The sequence below is a fragment of the Xiphias gladius genome, chromosome 1 (assembly GCF_016859285.1).
Source record: "Xiphias gladius isolate SHS-SW01 ecotype Sanya breed wild chromosome 1, ASM1685928v1, whole genome shotgun sequence".
NCBI classification, from domain to species: Eukaryota; Metazoa; Chordata; class Actinopteri; order Istiophoriformes; family Xiphiidae; genus Xiphias; species Xiphias gladius.
The window spans coordinates 32162127-32183404 of NC_053400.1; the positions used below are offsets into that span (position 1 = coordinate 32162127).

The 21278-nt window shown below is 45.2% G+C and overlaps 1 protein-coding gene across 1 annotated transcript in view; it reads right to left on the reverse strand.

Annotated features, from left to right (window-relative positions):
* The window catches only part of iqgap1 (IQ motif containing GTPase activating protein 1), a 43679-nt gene that overhangs the window by 14060 nt on the left and 8341 nt on the right, over window positions 1-21278 (reverse strand). Inside the window, exons 3-15 of the mRNA XM_040139400.1 lie at window positions 11925-12081; window positions 10726-10803; window positions 9409-9485; window positions 8238-8305; window positions 7659-7772; window positions 6643-6821; window positions 5997-6084; window positions 5746-5903; window positions 5575-5659; window positions 5283-5446; window positions 4581-4741; window positions 4327-4451; window positions 3075-3238 (exon numbers count right to left, since the gene is read on the reverse strand). Coding sequence (XP_039995334.1) covers window positions 3075-3238; window positions 4327-4451; window positions 4581-4741; window positions 5283-5446; window positions 5575-5659; window positions 5746-5903; window positions 5997-6084; window positions 6643-6821; window positions 7659-7772; window positions 8238-8305; window positions 9409-9485; window positions 10726-10803; window positions 11925-12081 — 1618 coding nt within the window. The remainder of the gene's footprint in view (window positions 1-3074; window positions 3239-4326; window positions 4452-4580; window positions 4742-5282; window positions 5447-5574; window positions 5660-5745; window positions 5904-5996; window positions 6085-6642; window positions 6822-7658; window positions 7773-8237; window positions 8306-9408; window positions 9486-10725; window positions 10804-11924; window positions 12082-21278) is intronic.

A 21278-nucleotide genomic window follows, 5' to 3' on the forward strand; every position in this document is an offset into this window, starting at 1 on the left:
GTTGATATCTCTAATCTCTCTCCACTCGTGAGTGAGAAGTCCTTGCTCAGAGAGCCACGAGACAAGAGACTCACTGCTCCGTAGCTGCTAGTTGGGCCAGTTGACCATAGGAAGAGAAAAAGACACTACGCCAAAGAACACAGACCTAAAAGAGCAAGATTGAGTGTTTCAGAATGGCTTTTTTCCTTTATTTCACCTGATTCCATTTCTTCACCACACAGACCAAACCAAGAACTCAATAAAGAATTCAACATTATATTTTTCTGACTGCATTATGACTGTAGTGATGCAAAACTGCATCCAGATGGCGCAGTCTGTCTCTGTATAAAGTGAGTGGCAGCTGGTTGCTGCTCAGTGCTGCTGCTGCTTTCTAGAGCTGAGTAAGACAGGCAACTCATTTGGTTTAAGCCCTCCCCTCTGTGTGTCCCGCCCCTTCTTGTTGTGCTTGAGGGTATATAATAGGGTGTGTGTGTGTGTGTGTGTGTGTGTGTGCGAGCTTGTGTGAAAGAGGTGGGCGCGTAAGACTGATACCTGATCTTGAAGCGTTCATATGGCAGCGAACATCTGCAGACACATGCCCCGGGAGTCAAAAGGGCTCTATCTTTATAGTAAACACGGCCGACCTGGGCGAGCAATGATTAGTGGCTGTGTGTTTGCCTGTGCCGCTTTAATTGGTATTTGTGAATAATGAGTCACTGCTGCTGGAGGGAGGTACTAGACAGGGTGTGGTGCCAGAGAGAGCAGGGGACTGGAGGAGGACAGGGGCGTAGCTTGGGGTAGGTCATCACGTTGCAAGGGCAACATGGAAAGAGAGGAAGTGAAAGCTGAGGGGATTGGGTAGTTTATAATTCATTTTTCTACACTTTTCTTCTGCACAACACTGCCTTTTTTTTCTTTCCTTTTTTTCTAACTTCCTTAGAAACCACGAAGCATGAACTCGTTCATGTGTCGTTTTAGTCTCACAGGCTTGGGAAACTACACAGACAGAACAAAGTACACGACTAGAATATAGTCCCAGATGTGATTATTGTGGCTACAAAGTCAAATGATAACCATCTGAAGAGGCATAGTAGTCTATATTCAGCTCGTTAGTCAGTAGGGCATGGGCAGGACTTCCTGCTGTTTATCTAGGCACAGCCCTCAGCCCACAGTCTAAGTCAGCTTCTTGCTGACTGTCTTTCTGACTAACTGTTCTAATACTGCGGAGTTAATGAGGCGGCACCATAAAGCCAGTCGCAAATCGAGCTGTTGGCGAAAAAACAAGCTTTGTTGTTACTTCTTCTTCTTCTTCTTCCTGACCTCAGCTCAGCTGGAAACAGCCCGGTTACAGCCCGACTGTATCTGAACCATGCGTTTTACCGTCCTCCCGGCGGCACTCCGATCCTTCCGTCTCAGCTGGGGAATACCTCACCGCCATCGACCTTTTTCCTACAGGAAGCTCACGCTCCTCTAACCACTTCCTCCGTCCTTAGCTCATCACCTCAAACGGCCACATTGGGCAACCAGCAACCAGAGGCTGGTGCGTGTGCCCGTGGGCCTAGGCCATTTAATATAATGGTCAGCTTTCTGCCCTTTTATGGAAGCAAATGACTGAGGCCCAGCTCGTTATTTCCTATGCCTTTGAAACTGGCAGGAAAACAGTTTGTTTTTTTTCCTATCCATTTTTTTTCTCCTGTTGTGAAAGTGTGACAACTTCCTACGTGATGTATTCCAGGGTTTAGATGTAACAGCATGGGCAGCGGCCAAGTATCTACAAGTCTGACATTGATAAGAGACTCTCTTTATCTATATTTACATGGGATAAAAACAGACTCGGTACTAAAATAGAATCACTGAGAATTGTCCTATTTGCAGAGCTTGCTCCAAAGAAAATCCCGGGGGAACATTATACTCTAGATCTAGGGTATGCTTAGTGTTTTCCACCTCCTGTGCACCTTTGCGCACTGCCTCAGAGCCATACACAGCTACCGCAGCCTGACACACCTGCTGCTCCTACGCCAGGAAAACAACCCAAGTATGGCGCTCTGTCTGTGACCTCACATGCAAATATGCTGCACAGACACACTCATTACGGGATCGTGTTCATCCTGCTTCACCGAAGTAACGATAACACAGGGAAATGAGTCAGGGAGAGCAGAGTGCTGATGATCCACTTTCAAGAAAGACGGTGCTTCTGGGCAAACAGTGGCCGTTTCTGGATTCAAGAGATGCACGTATGAAACCGAGGGCTGCTTGTGAAAAAGGAAAAGACGGGCGAGGCCTGAGAAGGAGTGAGAGGAGAGAGAGAAAGAAAGGAGGCCCAGACAAACACACAAGGCCCATACAGACATATGACAGGAAGTGAGTGGGAGAAAAGATGATCGCAACATGACATCAGCAGTCTGGTCGAGTCACACGGGGCCCAGAGGCCTGAGTCACACGAAACCATGTGCAGCCATGATGGGTCTGAGATCCCTTCGGGCCGTGATCACACAGTCAGAGTAATACATTTATCTCCTAACATTTGTGCAGTACACTAGCTTAACGCATGAAATGCTGCATTTCGTTTTTAAACCTTTGGGGCTTACAAGTGATGTAATAAACCCCCGTGACCACAGCTCTTCCGCCCCGGTAGCTGAATGAATGGCTGGTTGCTTCTCAAAAAGTACAAGAGTAAGCCTTTTGTCTTTTGACAGAAAACTGGTCAGTTCCCCTTCTGACATACTTGTTACGCTCACAGTAACGACACCTTAAGTACCTACATTCATTACGGTCCTCGTAGCCCAAGTCACGCTGACGAGGCCTGACAACTTTCAACTGTATGAGCTGCAATAAAACGCCTCTGTCAGCAGTGTGGCACTGTTTGCATGAAGTGTTTGCATAATGCTCATCTGAGCACTAGATACACATGAAAAGGCAAATCACAAAAGGAGGACACCAACACAGTAAGCGAAGTAGGCTAAATTCTCATCCAAGCCTCACACTTGTCTATAAATCATAGCCAGGACATCCATTTTCTACACACAGCTTTCTACGGCAGCTTTCTGAACGCAGGCTATTCCCAGAAAACCGTGTATGTTGTGGGCGTGTCTTACATGGGCCTTCTCTCTGCGGGCCTCCAGCAGTTTATCATGGTAGTGCTGCGCCACAGACGGGTCCACATCTGTGAGCTTGGCCGAGGGGTTCTGCAGCATGGCCAGGGTCTTCATGGGATCCCCTTCATCCAGGGCCTCATTGATCAGTCCTATGGCAGCGATACCTGCATATATATAGAAATATATATATATTTTTTTTTTTAAAAACAGACAACCCAATTACAACCCTGAATTTATGATCACACTATAGTATGGTAGGACGAGCAGGGAGAGAGAAAAGGGAAGCACGTTTAGAATATCAGTTAAGGTGTGGCATCATATGACAATTAAAGATAAAATTGAACTTTAATAATGCAGGACAAACGTTACTTTTAAATGGAAAATGTAAATGTTGTTGTACTTCTGAACCTGTGGCAAACAAATGAACTTCCCATAGATGAGAAACTGTGTTATTTGGGGGGGGGGTCATGGAGCGTACTATATAAATCATAACTATACTCTACTGTACTAATACTTTTATTATATATGTTACACCTACTAGCGATAGAGCTTTCATTGTATGCTATTTAAAAATGTAATTGTTTTGATATGTTTACCATAAAACCCTTTCTTACTCATACATCCGGCAGTTACAGGGCAACGTTATCATACACTTGGAGTCGTGTTTGTGTCCAACCTAATGAATCCTAATGAAGTCCAGTGCTCCCTCTCTTTTAGCTCTGGTTTTGGTCTCCACCAGCTCCTGAGGGAAACATCTGGCTCTTTAGCTGCTAAATGCTCCACAGTGTCCACCAGCTGGTGTTTTGACTGTCTGTCTGCTATTTGCTGCTGAGCAGGAAGTGGACAGTGGCTTTTTATCACTGTTCTCTGAAAACGACACCATGAGAGCGGTGAGACTGAGTGAACCAGAAAGAAAAAAAAAAAAGAAAAAGGTAAAGTTGTGGTCCGGACAGATAAACGATTCGCAGAAACTCACCATAATGTTACGTAAAAGCAGAGGCAGGCTGCAGATTCAGCTGATAATTCTCTGAAGGTTCAACTATCAGCAACACCAGCCACATTGTTTTCACACTGTCATTTGATACAATGCTACTGTAAAAATATTGATTATAGCTGCTTTAACTGAAGATCTGACTGGGATCGAAGCGGTTTGGGGGCGGTGTGTAGGTGTTACTTTTCATTGATTGTTTTGGGAGTTTGACACAGATTAAGTACTGGGGTGTAAATGGATGCGGGTGTGCCCGTCTCTTACGTTCATGCTCCTCCTGCACAGCCAGGTTGACCTGGTCGATACAGGCCTGAATGTCGTTCCAGGTCAGATAGTCACTGCCCTCCTCCCTGGCTACCGCCTTAAAACGCATCAGCTCATCCATATACCTGGGGAACACACAGGTATGGCCCCACATCAATTCAGAAAAAAAAACAACAAACAAACCACACAGCACCTCAGACATCACTAAGTCCACGTGTCGCGGACTCCTGGTGTCTGTTCGTGTGTGCGCTCACCTCTGTGCATATTCATCCTCCACGTTGCTGAGTCCAGTGACAGCGCTGGACAGTTGTTTCCAGAGAGCGGCTCGGTCTCCAACATTCATCGCCTCATTCATCAGCACCACCGATGACAGCATCTCCACGGCAACAAGCAGCTCAGGGTGGGACAGCGAGCCCTGCGGGACAGAGACCGAAAATTTACCACTTGCGTCAAACCGCCAATGAAGATTACCAGAGGCGAACGTTAGAAGTCAGAGGGAAACAGTAGGTCGATGTCGTCTTGTAACTCCACGGTCAAATCAGGACATAATGTAGGGAGGGCTGTTCAAACGTAGCCCCGGTGGAAGATGGGAAACAGGGAGAGGGAAAGAGTCCAAAGCAACTGGTGTGTAGTTGGTCAAGGGAGTGAGGGGTGACGGAATTTAATGTCTGGCTTACAGGTAAGTGCTGACTACTAAAGATATTGCAAGCTGTCTTCCAAAAAGTGAAGTAGTTTGATTGTAGGGCTGTGACAAACGATTATTTCCAATACAGATTCATTTGTTTAGTCTGTAAGATGTCATTAAACAGTAAAAAAAAATACATAATTTACATCAATAAAAAATTTTTTTTTAAAGTAGACTGATAATCAGCAATTTTCAGGATTCATTTTCTGTTAGTTGCCTCATCGCTATGGTGCAGGTGTGGCTTCCACGTGCCGCCTTTCGTCACGGTTACCTCGGCGCTCTGCTGCTGTAGGCTGGCTAGTTCTCTCTGGTAGAGGTCCGCAGCGCCGGGGTAGACCTCGGGCAGCTGAGCGTCCGGGATCATCAGCTCCTCCACCGTCTTCTCTGGCACGCCGGCTCGGATGGCAGCGTTGATGCGTTCCACTGCCTTCAACACTACACACGGACAGAAAATTAACAACAGTGGTTCAGTTATAAGAACAGAGATGCAGATAGTGGGGAATACGGTCATAGCGATGAGAAATCATGAGACAAATGTTTTTCTTGGATGTATGTACGCGTACTCTTTAGGTAGCCTTCTGCAATCTCATTGGCCACGTCCACGCCGCTCTGCAACTCGTCCTTAATCAGAGCCTCTCCTGGAGACGCCTAATTAGGAAGACATGCGGGTGAGATTACAGCGGAGAAACAGAGAAACAGACATTTCAGCATTTCACGGCGCAGTGCTCCGCTACCTGCTCTTTAGTCTCTCGGTCAGCCTGTAGCTGTTTGAGGTACCAGCCTTTGTTCTGGGGCTGCATGTTCTGAATGCCCATGGCTTTGAGGGCCTCATATAGCTTATCCTCGTTGCCACTCAGCAAAGCCTGTTCAGCCGCACTCAAGGCATTGCTCACTGTTGGAGGAAAGGTTGACATTTTACGACTGCACCGTGGAAACCAAGACAACTGACCAAATCGGTTAATAACTGTGTGTATCCGCGACTCACCGTTGACCTTGTTGACGTTGCCCTGGATTTCAGCCTGGGTGAGGAGCTCATCGTAAATGTCTCTCTCTGCTTCAGTATTCTCCATTTGCTGTTGGAGCAGAGCAACACAAATGTGAACAACAGCAAGCCAAATGAAACAGCATTACACATGAGCAATGCTGAACATCACATCCCTCCAACATAGTAAAGTCTCCCTCTTTCCAGAGGGTACTTTTGTTCTCTTGTTTGGATTTTTAATTTTGTCATTGGCAAAATGACTTATGTTTTAAATCATAATACATCTCACATTCCACATTTATTTCTCACTGCAAGAAAGTGCTGGGAGACCTGTCAAAAGAGGACGGAGTGACTTTATTCCAGTCTGTCCCCAACCAGTCCATCTTCCAGCTACCATTCCTTACTATGGTGGTGGTTTGCGCAGCCTCGACGTTTTACCCTGCCTGACGCAAAGATGTCCTACTGCCTCAGGCTGAGTGTTCAATTCATTTCTAATCAAAAACTGGACACTGACTCCCATGACCACCCCATAATGTCCCCCCAGGCCATCATTCATTTCTGGCCTTGTGAAACCCGTGCGCAGCATTCACCGTGCACCCAAACCCCCGGTCCCTCGGCGCTGAAGGTTAAAACGCCACCGTTTGCGTACCCTTTTGCGTGAGTTGGCCACTTTCTCTCCCTTGGCCTTGTACAGAGTCTCATGGTACTGGCTAGCAGAGTTGGGATCCAGGTTGACCAGCATGGCGTTGGGGTACTGCATGGCAGCCAGCGTGCCCTCTGGTACGCCGTGGTCGATGGCATCGTTGATGGCGATCACAGCCGCATGTACTAAGGATGGAGGAGAGGACCGGTGAGGAGCTGCCTTCTTATGGATTTTGGCTTTACCTTCTTGAAGGCTGATGTCCCCAACATTTCATCACATCGTATTTTATCTCGTCTAATTGACACAACATTTGAATAGTTTAACATTTTGGGAAATATGCCTGTTTGCCTTATTTCGGAGAGTTAGACGAGAGGATCAGTACCAGTGTCATGTCATAAATATCCAGCTAAGGCGGGGGCAGGTACCTTGGCTCTGCCCAAAGGTACGAAAAACCCACCTACCACCACTTTGAAAGCTCACTCATCAACATCTCATTATCTCTCTTTAGTCTGTATAAACACTGAAGTGTAAAAACAACAACTAGTGGTTTTATGGGGGGTTTTGAGCCTGAATATTTCCTGGCTGGGAGCAGAGTCTTTTTTGTACAGATTATATAAACGAGGTATAATGTGTGAATTTGTTGAGCTTTAGAGGTGCTGGGAGGTGGATTTTTTTTTTCATGGCAAGAAAGCAAATAAGCGTATTTCCCAAAATGTCTGACTTTTTCGGACCCTTAAATATCATTCATCAATATGTCGTCTTTCATCTTCAGCACCAAAATACATTTGGTTAGTTAGCAGGTAACCTTCTGATATAAGTTATTGCCAGTGATTGTTATGCATAAAAAAATTAACACGAATGAATTTGTGCTTAAAAACTGGAGCGGTAAAATATGACAGAAAGGGTTTCTTAAGTAAACAGCTGACAAATCCAAAGTATGGTTTCATTATAAAGGCATGAAACTATATAGTCTGCAGCCATCAGATCCTGCCGTCTCCCCATGACATCGGAGCCCCTCTCACATGCAGCTTCGTCCACCGAAAGCTCATTGGCCAGGATCCCGCCAATCTTGCTGAAGGCGGGCATCTGGATTCCATACTTTTCCAGCTCGCTCTTCATGTTGTTGATCTCCTCCTCTGGGAGAGAGAAGACAGAGCAGAGGGAACAGATCCATGAATCAAGGTGAAAAAAAGAAAAAAGAAAAAAAAAAGGAGGGGAGCAGGAGCAGGCGGGGGTTGGGTTGGTCGAAGCGAGAGGCGGTGGAGACAGACTGTTCCTGGCTCAAGTGTGATAATCGCATTTCTGGCTCTAGGGTCCGGGACAGGGAGCTGAGCGGGAAGTCAACTGACAGGAAAAGGTCTCACAATTACTAATGACTTTCCCATTTCCAGAAGCTCTTCCACACTGGGGCCTTCCATGCTCTTTGCTCTCGCCACTTATGGCACTGCTATTGGGGGGGGGGGGCAAATTCTACACGTTTTAAACTTCACGGTAACTCTGCCAACGTGGTGACATGTGTAATGCTCCGGACATAATTGGGTTAACAGGGACAGAATGAGGAAAACAGATGCACAGACTCATGTTCAAGCTCACACTCTTACCAGTGAAATCTACTTTTCCATACAGATCCTGGATCTGAGGGGCCAGTCCCAGCTTGAAGAGGTACAGGCTGCAAAACAGGACCGAGAAACAATAAAATACTCAGTAGCGGAAAATGCAGTGCAATTGGACAAACTGTCATGAATACGTAATTACCACAGAGACAGAATAAACTAGGGGGAGAGGTAACAAGGGTTCAGACGTTGACAGGTCAGACCAAACAAACACCAGGATGCAACCACGTCATTTTAGGGCAAGGAAACAGATGTTTCAGCACAGCACCATGCTGCTGCATTGTTGTTGTGAAGCTGCAGATTATTGAGGCGGCAGACGGAGGATTATTACACAACAACAGTATACAGTTACGACAGGTAGCAAAGTTAAATTTCGCTGTGGAGAAGAAAAAGACGAGGAGGGTAGAGGAGGACCTGCAGAGAGAGGAGGAGGAATTGAGCTCCAGTCTGCATCTTGATAGAAGAAAATTTCCAGAGAGTCTAACAGTCCCTCATGTCTTGACCTGAATATTAAAAGGATCAGAGCTGATGCTGCTGCACAGCTGTGAAAGATAAACTTCATGTTGTAGTTCTGCAGTAGAATCTGTTTTGTTTCTTTTGGGGTTTTTTAACAGATGAGAGTTTTTAAATTCTGGCACCACAACTGTCCTAATTGAAACGGTTAGAGAGCGTGCTTCTGGGGCGGCACTGTGGCATCTGGGTGTTCCTGCTTTTTGTTTGGAGAATGGGCATAGCACGGAAACACTAACACCATGCCTCCGCTCTGCCCTGCTGGCTGACTTCCTGACTCCGACGGCCCCTGCATCCATTTTACCTGAGGTGGAATGCTCTACTAAAACAAACCGCTCCATACCTTGTACCACTGAATGCCTCTCTGCTGAAAAACTGCACTGTTCACCTCATTAAAAAAATTTCAATTTCACACGCCCGAGTCGTTTATGAATGAGCATTTCGTGCGATTTCTACAACAAACATTTAAAATACATGATCTGCTCGTTTGCCCCCTACGAGATCTGTGCTTAATGGATTTCAGTCTGTTAAGTAAAACCAGCAGAAGAGGAATCCGAGCAGTGGTCTCACCGTATTTAACTTCCTGCTACGGAGCCACACGGCCTGAGGCCCGATCGTATAATCAGACACAGACAAACAGAGAGGGTACCTGAGTGCATGTATACAGTAGATGCAGCGCGGCATGTTCTTTCTGTCATATATGTCTGTGGTTTCAGGGTAGAAGATCTGAAACAAACAAAAAAAAAAGAATCCATCAGAGCAGCACCCTCAGCAGGTCCACGATAGAACGCCAGCGTGCCGCAGCTTGTGTGCAGGAGTGATTCAGGATATTAGCTCAGATGGGGCATTACACAACGTAAATGTATATTCACACACCCTGGTATTGTCTATGTGGCACAACTGAAATGGAACATTTGAAGGCAGCTACTGATATTTTCTGCCGAAGCTGCCAACTGGTGATATTTTGGGGTGTTACTCCAATTTTTTTTTTTTTTTTCATGCTAACGTAGGGACAAGTATTCAGAGTTTCCCCAGAGTAGACCGGGTGGAAAATTCTCAGAAAAGCACATCCACTATAATAAGCCACTGTTTACTTCTTTTAGGGTGAGTCGTCTTTTTAAAAAAAGGACCATTTTAAAAATACTAACTACAAAACATGCAGTTTACAAACCTACCGACCTTTCTCCAAAGCACACAACGTTTTTAAACAGATTTCCTAACTTCGGGGGGGCCACCGGCTTCAGCCCGTTTCACCACAGCGTGAAAATCGACTTGCACTGAGTGGGAAGCTTGTTTGAGGTAAAGCAATCCATCACTGGGATCAGTGTTTCTTGCCATTTATTGTTTTGTCAAGAAAAAAAAAAAAAGAAAAAAGAAAAAAAAAAAAACCCACCAAAAACAATAAAAACTCCTTCTCAGAGAGAGACTCTTAGAGCTGGCTGTTGAGCAGCATTTCTGGTTTACTAACAAATAAATGTTAGGTTCAAAATGTCGATATCTAGTGTTTATGCAATTTTCAGGTTCGTTTTTTCAACAGCATAGCCAATCAAATTCAGCATTGCAAATATTAGAGCTATTAAATATTACTTTTTTTTGATTGCACTACAAAGGGAGAGCTGTTACCATGTGACAACAACTCACTGAAACTTTCTCTCGAGCAAAATTCAAGTCTCTGCAAGCTGACGTTGGTACTGAGCTTTGAATACTGTTCAGCGCTACTGTTACATAAACCGGGCCACGATATTTCTCAGGAAGGAACAGAATTCTCTTAAACAGGTTTTACAGACCGTTCAGGGAGAAACCTGTACCTGATATTCAATAAAATGAAGCTCACCACTGGTCTGACCCTAATTTTAACTCGTGGCACATTTGCATGTGAGCGACAGTATCGGTGCACGCGTGTGTGTGTGTGTGTGTGTGTGTGTGTGTGTGTGTGTGTGTGTGTGTGCGCGCGAGCCGCGCTCACCTTTGGCAGCCCCTTCTCTGCCATGGCGTTGAGCCACTGGATGACGTTGTCTGTGTGTCTGAAATGGAGACCTGTCGCCTGTGAGAGAGAAACCAAATGTCAGGACGCATCAAACGTGTTGCTCGGCTCCCACCTTAAAGACTCCAAATCCAGTCTCAGTCCCACTGACAACAGGAGCTGTAAAACGAGGCCCCGTCCGGCCGAGTGCCTCAGCCAGTTTATAGCACAAAGCAGGGGAAACACATACCGACTGTGACACACTGGACCTGGAAGAATAACGTGTCAGTAGAGACTCAACGCAGGTTTGTAGACCCACAGATCTCTCATAGTTACGCTTCAGTACAAAATGATGGAAATCCAAAAGTTTTTAAGCTCTGTTTAAAATCTTCTTACGGCTCCATAAAAGGCCGAAAAGTGTTTTGTGACTAAACAAAAGGACTCTGGTTCCAGGGCTAAGTCCCATTTTGGCTTCAAAACACTTTGGTATGTTGTGTGTACACTTTAGAGCATTTGATTGACACTTCCTGCTTTTGCAAAAGCTATTAAATGATGTCTTTGTTACCATACCCAGTCAAAAAGATGGCTGAAATAGTACTACATGTCGTTTCATAGCGACCTATCCCTTCAAACGTCTTAGCACCCACGTGTTCTACCGTTATGATTTTCGCATTCTTTCCTTATTACGTGGTTTTAAAATGGGTGATTCTGGTCGTATTTGTTGCGTCATCGAGGCTTTATCGTGATTTTATCTTCGTTTCTCGCTCTTGCAGCCTTGGCCCTGCCAACAGAGAGATTAAAAGGACTGGGCTAAAAAGTCCAACACTCTGGTCCAGAGCAAAATATCGCAGCAGATACCGGTGTGGTCGGTCAGGGTTCCCAGAGCACGAGCGTCAGGCGATCAGCCACACTTCAAGGCTGGGTTGCTATACTTTTAGCCGTGGACGTTGTCTCCACTGGAGGATTAGTCTCACACCCTGTTGACTTTACAGGGTCAGACAACGAGCGGGTGATGTTATTGACATAATTTACAATCTTTCTTATTTGATCTCCTTAGCCACGGATTTTTTTTTTTTCCTCCCCCAGAGCACACTACGTGAAGAAGAAAGCCGTGCAACTGTAAAGCGGTCGGCAGAACCAAACCTCTGACCGACGTTTTCAGCGCCTGGCTCTAGTGACGCAGGATCAAATCACGCTTTCACCTTGTAACGCGTTTGCTCGCGGTCATAGATCTTCTTGAGGGAGACGGTGTGCGGGGCGAAGAAGTTGCCCAGTTTGGCCAGGTAGACGCCGTTCCTCAGCCCCTCCTCCAGCTCTGTGGTGGGAGGCAGCTCCTCGTCCAGACAGGCCTCCATCCACCTGCAAGGGGAGCAGAGCAGACATGCATCACGTAACACGGTAAACACAAAGAAGACATACACATTCACACTTCAGATACGCAGCTTAGGGATTTGTCTTCAGCTTAACAGTATCCAGTTTAAGAAGCTTTCTAAATCCCTCTTCTTGATCAGACCCACAGATTATTATTCCAGAATTAACTGAGAGAAAAGTGGACAGAAAGTGAGCTAGAGTCTCCTGCAAGAAAGTGTTGTGTTCATTTGAATCCTAATGACTCTGGTAATAACCTGACTTTTCTGGCAGGATACAGCTCTCAGAGGAAAAGCCCCTTTGATTTAGGAAAAGACGGGATTTTCCTGTGGGGCCACGCTCGTGCCAAATTTACTTTACTTTTCGCCCTGCGAATGATCTGAGAGCCGCAACGATATCACTTCGATTTTTATCAGTTCAAAAAATGCTGGTGAGTAACTGGAAAATATTACGGGGGCAGCTGGGGCGGCTATGGAGCGATTGACTACTCACTGTTAAAAACGTCACGTATATCACAAGTTACCGGTTAGGCCATGGCTGAAATCGTGGCAGTCATACTTTAAAACAAGATTCAAACCGGTGCTGAACGGAGGAAAGCAAGCGGCTCTTCTCTGCTGTGAAGCTTTAGGAAGCAAAGGACAAACAGCAGTATTAGCACCACTTGAATTCACGCTGACGCACTCACTGGTTCATCTGCAGTTGCAGTAAATAAGGAGCCCCGAAGGAGGATGGTTCCTTATCAGGTCTTATCAGAGATTAAACTTGTGTTCACCCTGACAGGAGAAAGGATATAACCGGTGTATATGGTTCCCACAGAACTATATCACAGGTAGGGAATGCATTTAAGTGCTGTATAGTACGACTCGCCTTCATGTTTTCTATGTGTTTCTTCCCGTGTTTATCCATATGACACAACAACGTTACAGCATTATTTTGCACCCATAATGCCCCGCAGCTCCACGGCAACAACCACCTGGGCCCGGTAACCTCTGGCCCCGAACGCAGAGTTCCCAGCATTCCTCGTGCGTGACATTTCATTTCTTTTTCGGTCATACTGTGGAGTCACATTCCTGCTGTGTGTCCATGTCAGCCCCGGGCCACGGAGGCGACACGCTGAGCTCCCATACTGGGACAGGCCCGGCGGACTGGATTCTACCACCTCGTATCATCCCGGCTCAGTAACTACGGACAAGGCCGGTCCATTTTTGTCCCTGAAAATAAAACGTGTTCGGCTCTGTTAGATATGGATCTGTTTGGAGTTCGTTTCAGGGGAGAGGTGGTAACTTTCTTTTCAGTGCACCTCACCCGCTTCCGCATCGCTTGCTGACTTCCTACAAAAGGTCCGGGATTTTGAGGGGGGGGGGGATTTTCCATCAACGGGATGATATCGAGGCCCAGTTATATCTAATTACATCCAGAAAAACAACACAGATTTAGACAACTGGGTCAGGGGTCACTGCAAAAGAAGAGTTTTCAATTCCACAAGCGACTTTAAGTACAATGCTGTGGGGGGGGGGGTAAGCAAATAACTTCTTTATTTACATTACACATGACTTTTCTTATTAGACTGTAGTTAGACCCCCTCCCCACCACCAGACAAGGAACAAACTGCCCTGCTTTATTAAGGCCTTCGCATATCAGCTGCGATTACGAAAACCTTGAGTTTATCATTGGCTGTGAGGAATTTCACAGTGTGAGGGCAGACAGCGAGGTCAAACGTGGCCTTTTGGAAAAGGCAAACAGTCTCTCTTTTCATCTGCTAAGGAAAACACTCCCATTCTTCAGTAACTAAGGTCTTTGTCAAGCAACAACAACGTTAACTACATCCTGAGAAAGATTAAAAGATTGCTTTCCTCCTACAGACAGACCCCCTCCCCTCATACACACAAACAGACATTTGCCTTCCTGGAGTGGGGACCTTCGCCGACTGCATTCAGTCAAATACAAACTAATCTTAACACCAAACCTGAGTCCTAATCCTGAAATAGAGCCTCATTTTCAGGGATTTCCCAACTTTTTAATTCCTGTTAAGACACTGGGGCTTGGAGCGTATTCCTCTTGGAAAGACACTCCGACCCCCACTCGCAGAGCCAGCTGAAACAACTTCCCTCCCAGGAAGTCGTGACATGGGGTCTCCAGACAGGCCTGCTATTGAGGCCAAGGTGACCGACCCATGGAGCGGTGCCTGGGCCTGCCAGCCAGGAACAAGCCCCTGCTTTCACTCGACGCTGGAGCAGTGAAAGGCTCCATAAAGACTGCCAGCTAGTGGCTCTTTTATCAGGGCTACGCACCTTTTTCCAGGCTTGCACAAACACTGACACACCCTCCGCCTCACCAGTGAGGACAGCGGCTATGAAAGGGATTTTACAAACGTCGATTCCGCCTGGATTCCAACAACATTGGAGAGCAGCCAAAAGAAAATTCAAGTTGTGATTATGACATTCACAGGCATGTCTGAAAGAATCAATAGCCACAAATATGAAAGCATTGTCTGGAATCTCCAGAATGACTCTAGACAAATAACAAGTCAGCTGAGAGATGGGAAGGTGCAAGAGTATCCTCTGGGACAAGCTATGTGAATGCTAATGCTACGTCCACGCCATTAAATACAAATCTTGCGATCACCTTCGTAGTGGTGATCGCAAGATTTGTATTTAATGACGAAGAAGATCCTGGAAATGTCTGACGATTACGATATGAAAAAACTGCCCTCCTGAGACGAAATGCAGTGGAGTTAAACATATTTAACCACAGCTAGCCAAGACCAAAGGCCCCTAAATTATAAATATTAACACTTTCTAATATTATCAGTTTTTAAACAACCAACCCAACTAAACAAAAAGAACTACAAAAATGTCCCCAAACCGCTGCCAAAATGGCTGCAAGGCCAACATCGCCAGCATGTTGACCGTACATAAAATGCATCAACGGAATCAACGAAGCCATTAAAATAGGGAACTGTGCAGCCTAGACACTTTGGTAAAAACACCCAGTTCAAGCTACATTTCTAATTATCTGCTGTGACTACGGTGCTAAAGGGGGATGTCAATCTTTGAAAAGTGTGTGAACATTCCCAAGTTGTAACAGTGGGCTATTTTCCCCATTCATCCCATGGTGCTGATACAGTGTGGCTCATAGCCTGGTCGTATATCAATAAAAAGCTCGACTTATTACTGGGACTTAAGTGATATGGTTATTTGTGAACATGCGAGGTGTCATTCAGTAACAGAGGCCGTTGATCATTTGGTTAAATAAAGCGACGCGGAAATAAAAAATGTTTGTGATTAGGAGAACAATAGCTTAGCTTGTGTTAGGACTGCAGACCAAACTAACAAGGGCGCGTAATTGGCCTCTAGCTAGACATTTCATTTACCTCCTGTCTCTGGAACAATAGCGCGTCTTGGCTATAAACGCAAACGTTGTTTTGTTTTTGTTTGGTTTTTTTTATTCACGGAAATCAAAGGATTCGACACCACGGGCATACGCGGACACACCGGGAATCATTATCTCATCCCTTCTCAGATCCCGTGTGCCGGCAGGAAGCTGAAGTTCAGAGGTCCATCTCATAGGAAGAGCTCCGCTCCTGACCACTGTCTCTTCAGGAAGACACGCTGACTCCTACATCCTGTGTTCTCCTGCGCAATTTAAATCCGCGTATACAACAGCTCGGCTACCGTGGCTTGTCCTGCAGCTCCTGCGTGGCTTTGCAGGGATGATGGCGGGGGGGGTGGGGTCCGTTGATAAAGCTTTGTCCGTGGAATTGCAGAAACTTTGGATTTGAGTTACATACTACAACATATTTCCCCTTTCCCTGGTTTTGCTCTGAGCCACAGTCACAGTGCTTCCAACACAGTTAATATTTAATAACAGCTAGATTATATGACACTTACACTAACAAACTGCAGGCCTTGTTATTGTAAAGCTAAGAGGTTCTGTTCTCCTGTCCCTCTCAGGGAGTGGCCTAAGAGGTTTCAATGACTCATTGTTTAGAAAAGTTAGGTCAGAGCTATAAAGAGGCGATGAGAGCGTGCATTGTGTCTGTTGAGCCTCTAACTCCCGTGCCTGATCACCCAGCACCTAAACCTGACAAAGTGTGGCCGTCATGATGATTATCCAGCTTTTAAATTACTAAAATGTCGACGTGCAGCGCGTCCCATGTAGTTAAATACACACACAGTCACTTAAAACAACGCCAGTTTGCACATGCTTAGTGGAATGCTTTGAATATGGACACTGTAAAGTCAGCATTTTATTCACATTAGGAGAATAGCTGGCCTTAGCTTAACCGGGAAAAAAAAACGCCCGGGCTTTTGCTTTGTCATGCACTTGTTTTTTTGGGCAGCAACACACAGTTTGAAGCAGCGACGCGACCGGCAGTGGCGTAATTTAAAAGCCCTGCGGCGTTTAAAATCGGAATGAACATTGTTCCTCCGTTTTCCCGGCCTCTTTTACCGTGATGAAACCTGCAGGAAGTGCTGTGTTCAAGTCACTGGAAAAGATGGTTATTAGTCAGTTACTAGTCCCGAGACAAGGAGCTGATCAAGTGATATGTTGACTGACAGAAAAATCTGAGGACTCACTGCTTTGCTCTGTATCACGACTGTCAGTCGAACACCTCCTGGGTTGTTTGTCAGACATTTTGCAGAATCCATTTAACGACAAAATGATCAGCCGATTCATAGATAATGAAAATGAGTGTTTAGTCAAGACGAGGAGTCGGTCCAACCCACATTTGGATATATTTCACTGCCTTTCTGTCAGTTTTACAAGGTGAACTGTCTGGTGAAGAGCCTCATGCCTTAAACCTTAAAGCAAGGTAGGAAAGGCACAAACACCCCCCCCTCCAAAATAAATGTAAATGTACTCAATAATGCAAGTCTGACCAAAAGGACATTAAACAGTTGTGTATTGTCCCCGGCATTATAAATGCAGTTGTGCGTCCTTGTTTGTTTGAAAACGAAAGAGAAGGAAGTGCTGCACGTTTACAGAACATGCTGAAAAGGCAAAATCATGTGTGGGGAGTCTCATCTGGCAGCAGCACTATGTCAAGGTGCAGATACCCTCCTCTGTTACTTTCGAACTACCCACCTCTTCCATCGTGATGCTGAACCGGGGTTTTTATAAAAGTTTGTGCGTTCAACCAGGAAGAGAGGCTCTGAAAGTTAGAGGAATGCAGCTTTCTCTTTACAACCCAGCGGAAGAAACCGGCGTTTCGTGAACACAGGGTCGTCTCACAAGGGCAAAGCACAAAGGGAGGAATGGAAGAAAACGAGGAGGAAAATGACAGGAGGGAACACAAAAAAAAAAAAGATGAGTGAGAGCCAAGTTGTCCATTACATGCTTTGCTGCAACACTGGAATCTATGCACCAACTGACCTCGTCCCCTCGCCACTGGCACAAAAAACAGCCTGATATCAGCTGGACCGACACTGTACCCGTCACGTCTCTGTGAGAAATCCACCATGCTCGGTGTGTTGCAGCGGGGGCAAGTGATCAACCATGGTGTGGATTTTCCACAAGGCCGGGGGGGTGTATGCTGCCATTGAAAAATCACAGGTTGTCACGCCGAGCTCACCTTCTTCGCGCATGTTGCTCACGAGAAAAACTACGATATTCACCTTTTGTCTGCCTCCTTCAGTCTTTGCGCATGAAAACATCTCGATATTCTAAATTTGTGACTATAGGCAGTAAGAGATTTAGTAGATGGTGGGAAAAATCAGCTGAGTACCGATTAGCTGACTGCCAGAAAATAATTAAAAACCAATTTAGACAATTGATTAATGGATTAAGTTTGGGATCCCCCACCTGGGTGCCTTTTACTGGACAAGTTTAGCACTGTGATTGTCACTTCATGTATGTAAGTATTGTTATATCATTACTTCTTTAGACCTTTAAACATTATTTAAACAACACAAGGGAAAAAAAACAAAAAAAAACAAATCAAACCAAATTCACTCTTTGGTTGAAGGGGTCACAACCCACAGGCATGTACACACTGTGACACCAGTCCATATTGTTGAATTTTATGGGTCCACGGGTTCAAAAGGTCAAGAACCACTGGCTTAAGCCATCTATCGATTAAAAAGGCCCAACAGTCTTCCGCTGCTTTTGTCGGTTTTATATGATTGAAAATTTGATATCTTTGGATTCGGGGTTTCAAAAGCTACTGATGATGAACAGGACTTAAAAGTGGACTTTACTGCTTCAATAAACATGATGCAGAAATAAGTAAGTTAAATGTCGGTGCTGTAATAAAAAGCTCAGCACTTTTAGTGGTTATCACCTTTGACCCAAATGCTGGAGGCCTCCTACTGAGGAGAATTATCTGACCGGCAGCATGACAGCCCTCACTGTCCCCACTCTTCGGCGGGGGTGGGGGTGCGCCAGATGAAACTGCTGCCTCAGCCCAGCTCTCTATCACCGACGGGCCTCAACGCCGAGTACGACTCAAAGACTTTTCATGGGCCGTGACGGAGATCCAAACTGGAAGAGTAACTTGCGGTCTCGGGTTTCACAGGCAGCCAGGTGAGAGGCGGCGGAGGAGGGGCGGGACCAGGACAGCTCCTGCAGGGCCTTTATGGAGCACTGATCCCTCTCCCTTTCCGTCGCCCCTTTCATTCCCTCATTCTCAACCGTTGACTGCCAGGCTGTGTGACTCACGCCTGTTTTCTGGGAGGCGCCTCGGAGCCTCCCAGAAAACAACGGCAGGTAACACAGCAACCAAAATACAGCGTTGGACAGTGTAGACTTGGATCTCAAAGGCACATTCACAGCAAAATGATGCTTTCTACTTTTCACAGTAACTTTTTTTAGATGCTACATGCTTCCCTCTTTAACCTCTTATATTCATCAACCTTGTTCCTAAACTTCCCATCATGGTCACTATAAAGTTCATCTGCCTTCTCTCTCACAATTTTTTTCGAAGAGGCAGCCTGAGCTCTTCTCTTTTCCTGTCGTGGTGATTACCAGCGGCTCTGACTGCTCATTTTCCTTCTGCTCATTTAAAGAACAAAATTTGGTTTGCAACGTTCGACAATTTTCATAATCGATTGTTTTTGGTCCATAAAATGTCAGAAAATAATAGAAAAAATTTCCATGACCTGTTGTTTGGTTTAACCAACGGTGAAAAACCCAAAGATATTCAGTTTATTTTCGGAAAAGGACAAAGAAAAGTGGTAAATATTCACATCTGGAACCAGAACTGAAGCTGGAAGCAGGGGATCTGGGGATTTTTTTTTTTTTTCTGTCAATCATTTAATCAATTACTGACTAATTGTTTCAGCTCTAAATAAAATAGAGTAAAACGAGATGGACCAACAAATGTTAAAGGTTTTTTTTTTCTAAATTTGGATGAAACCAGCAAGAAGCTGTTTACAGGGAGCCAATAGGTCAGCGCAGCCATCAGGATCAGTCACCTGAGGACAGATCGTATCACTACGAAAAGTGTTGAACGCATCACTCTTGTGCCATTGTTCTGCCCGTAGCAACACAATGTCAAGGCCTGACATTACATAATAGCCATTGCAGCAGCAGCCGTACACAAGAGAGTTTTGAAACTGTTTAAAAAACAGGAAATTACAGGCAAATGGCCAGAGCTCTTGGAGGAACTGGGCAGGTCTTACAGTGAAGGGCAGGAGTGAGGAGATGGAGCTTTGGTTAAGCTATAAACTGAAGTGGCAGTGATGTGACTGATTTACACCATAAAAAAAAAAAAAAAAACTTTTGTGACCCAACCATGGCAATCGTCCATTTCAAAGTGAGAATATTTATTTAGAGTTGTAAGCTTCTCACTTCTGCCCGTGTGTAGTTTCCATTCTCCCCCCCCGTCATAAAGTGAATAATGCTTTTTTTTTTTAATGTATATATTTTGCACCACTTTAAAAACATACAAAAAGCTGCTGCCCAGCTAAAAACGTGCACCAAAAAAACTAAATAAATTAAAAAAAAAAAAAAAAAAAGCGACCGGTAATAGTTCTGGGAAACGTCGTTTTATTTTTGTGGGTGTTGGATGGCAGACAGGAAGCAACGAAGTAAGAGCATAAGCCAAAGCAGCCCTGACAAGATAACACTCGACCGTGCAAGATGGATTGAAAATAAAAGGAGGATTATCTTTCGGTTTAATGTGATGGATTATCTCGCTCTGTCAAAGTCTTCTTTTCTTACACAAACAGCTTCTTTAGAGGGAAGATTAAAACACCGAGATGTTGCACAGCCCAACATGAGAAGTGGCCTGGTGAAACTACGGTTATTAATACATGATGATGCAGAAAGTCTGCACACTACAGTGTTTTTTTCTTTTTGTATCTGTCCGCAGTACACACACACACACACACCCACACCCACACCCACAAAAGACACACAAAACAAGAGCCATATATTACCTCACTGTCGCCTGTCAATGATGTAACCTAATAACCCCAGCGCTTTGCTATTTGTGCCATTTGTCCCTACAACCACAGTCTCATCTCAGGCTAAATTCTGATCATTCTTTAGTGTCACTTACTTTGACAAAATAAATAAATAAATAAATAAAGATTGAAACCCCCTTTAGAAAGTGGATCTTTTTGTAATTCAGCCAGTGCAGACTAGCTTCGCTCAAAACAAGGGTACATTTGTCAGAGGCGGCGTATCTTTGCTGCCGGGCCTGGCTGTCACACAAACAGACGGACAGACAGACAGACACCCGCGGGTGTTACGGTGACCTAATCAGAATGGATTGTCTGTTACATCAAGATGGAAGGAGCAAGAAGGGAAAAAAAACAAAACAAAACAAAAAAAAACCTGATCATGACGTTGCCTCCAAGCACAGAGTTAATAAAACACCACCTGTGCTGTCAGTCAGTCAGAGGCAGTGAGGAGGAAACCTGATGAACCACAGGTAAACTGCGCTGTCACCGAGGACGATGCAGAGCTTAACGATTCACCGCTGAAGGGTATTTTAAAACGTGTTAACCCCCCTGGCAAGTACCGCCTTTTTTTTGGACACAAGCCTCCAAAAAGAGAAGAACTCTTTGGAGTTTACAGTCAAAAAAAAACAAAAAAAAAACCCCCAGAATATGTCTAAGTGATAAGGGACCAAATGTAAAGAGGCAAAAACGGTAAAAGCGTAAATAAGTTTTGGCCGAACCATAACTTCTGAGATACGATGCGTTGATTAGTGAGCCTTTGGCCCCGTTCACATCTGGCAT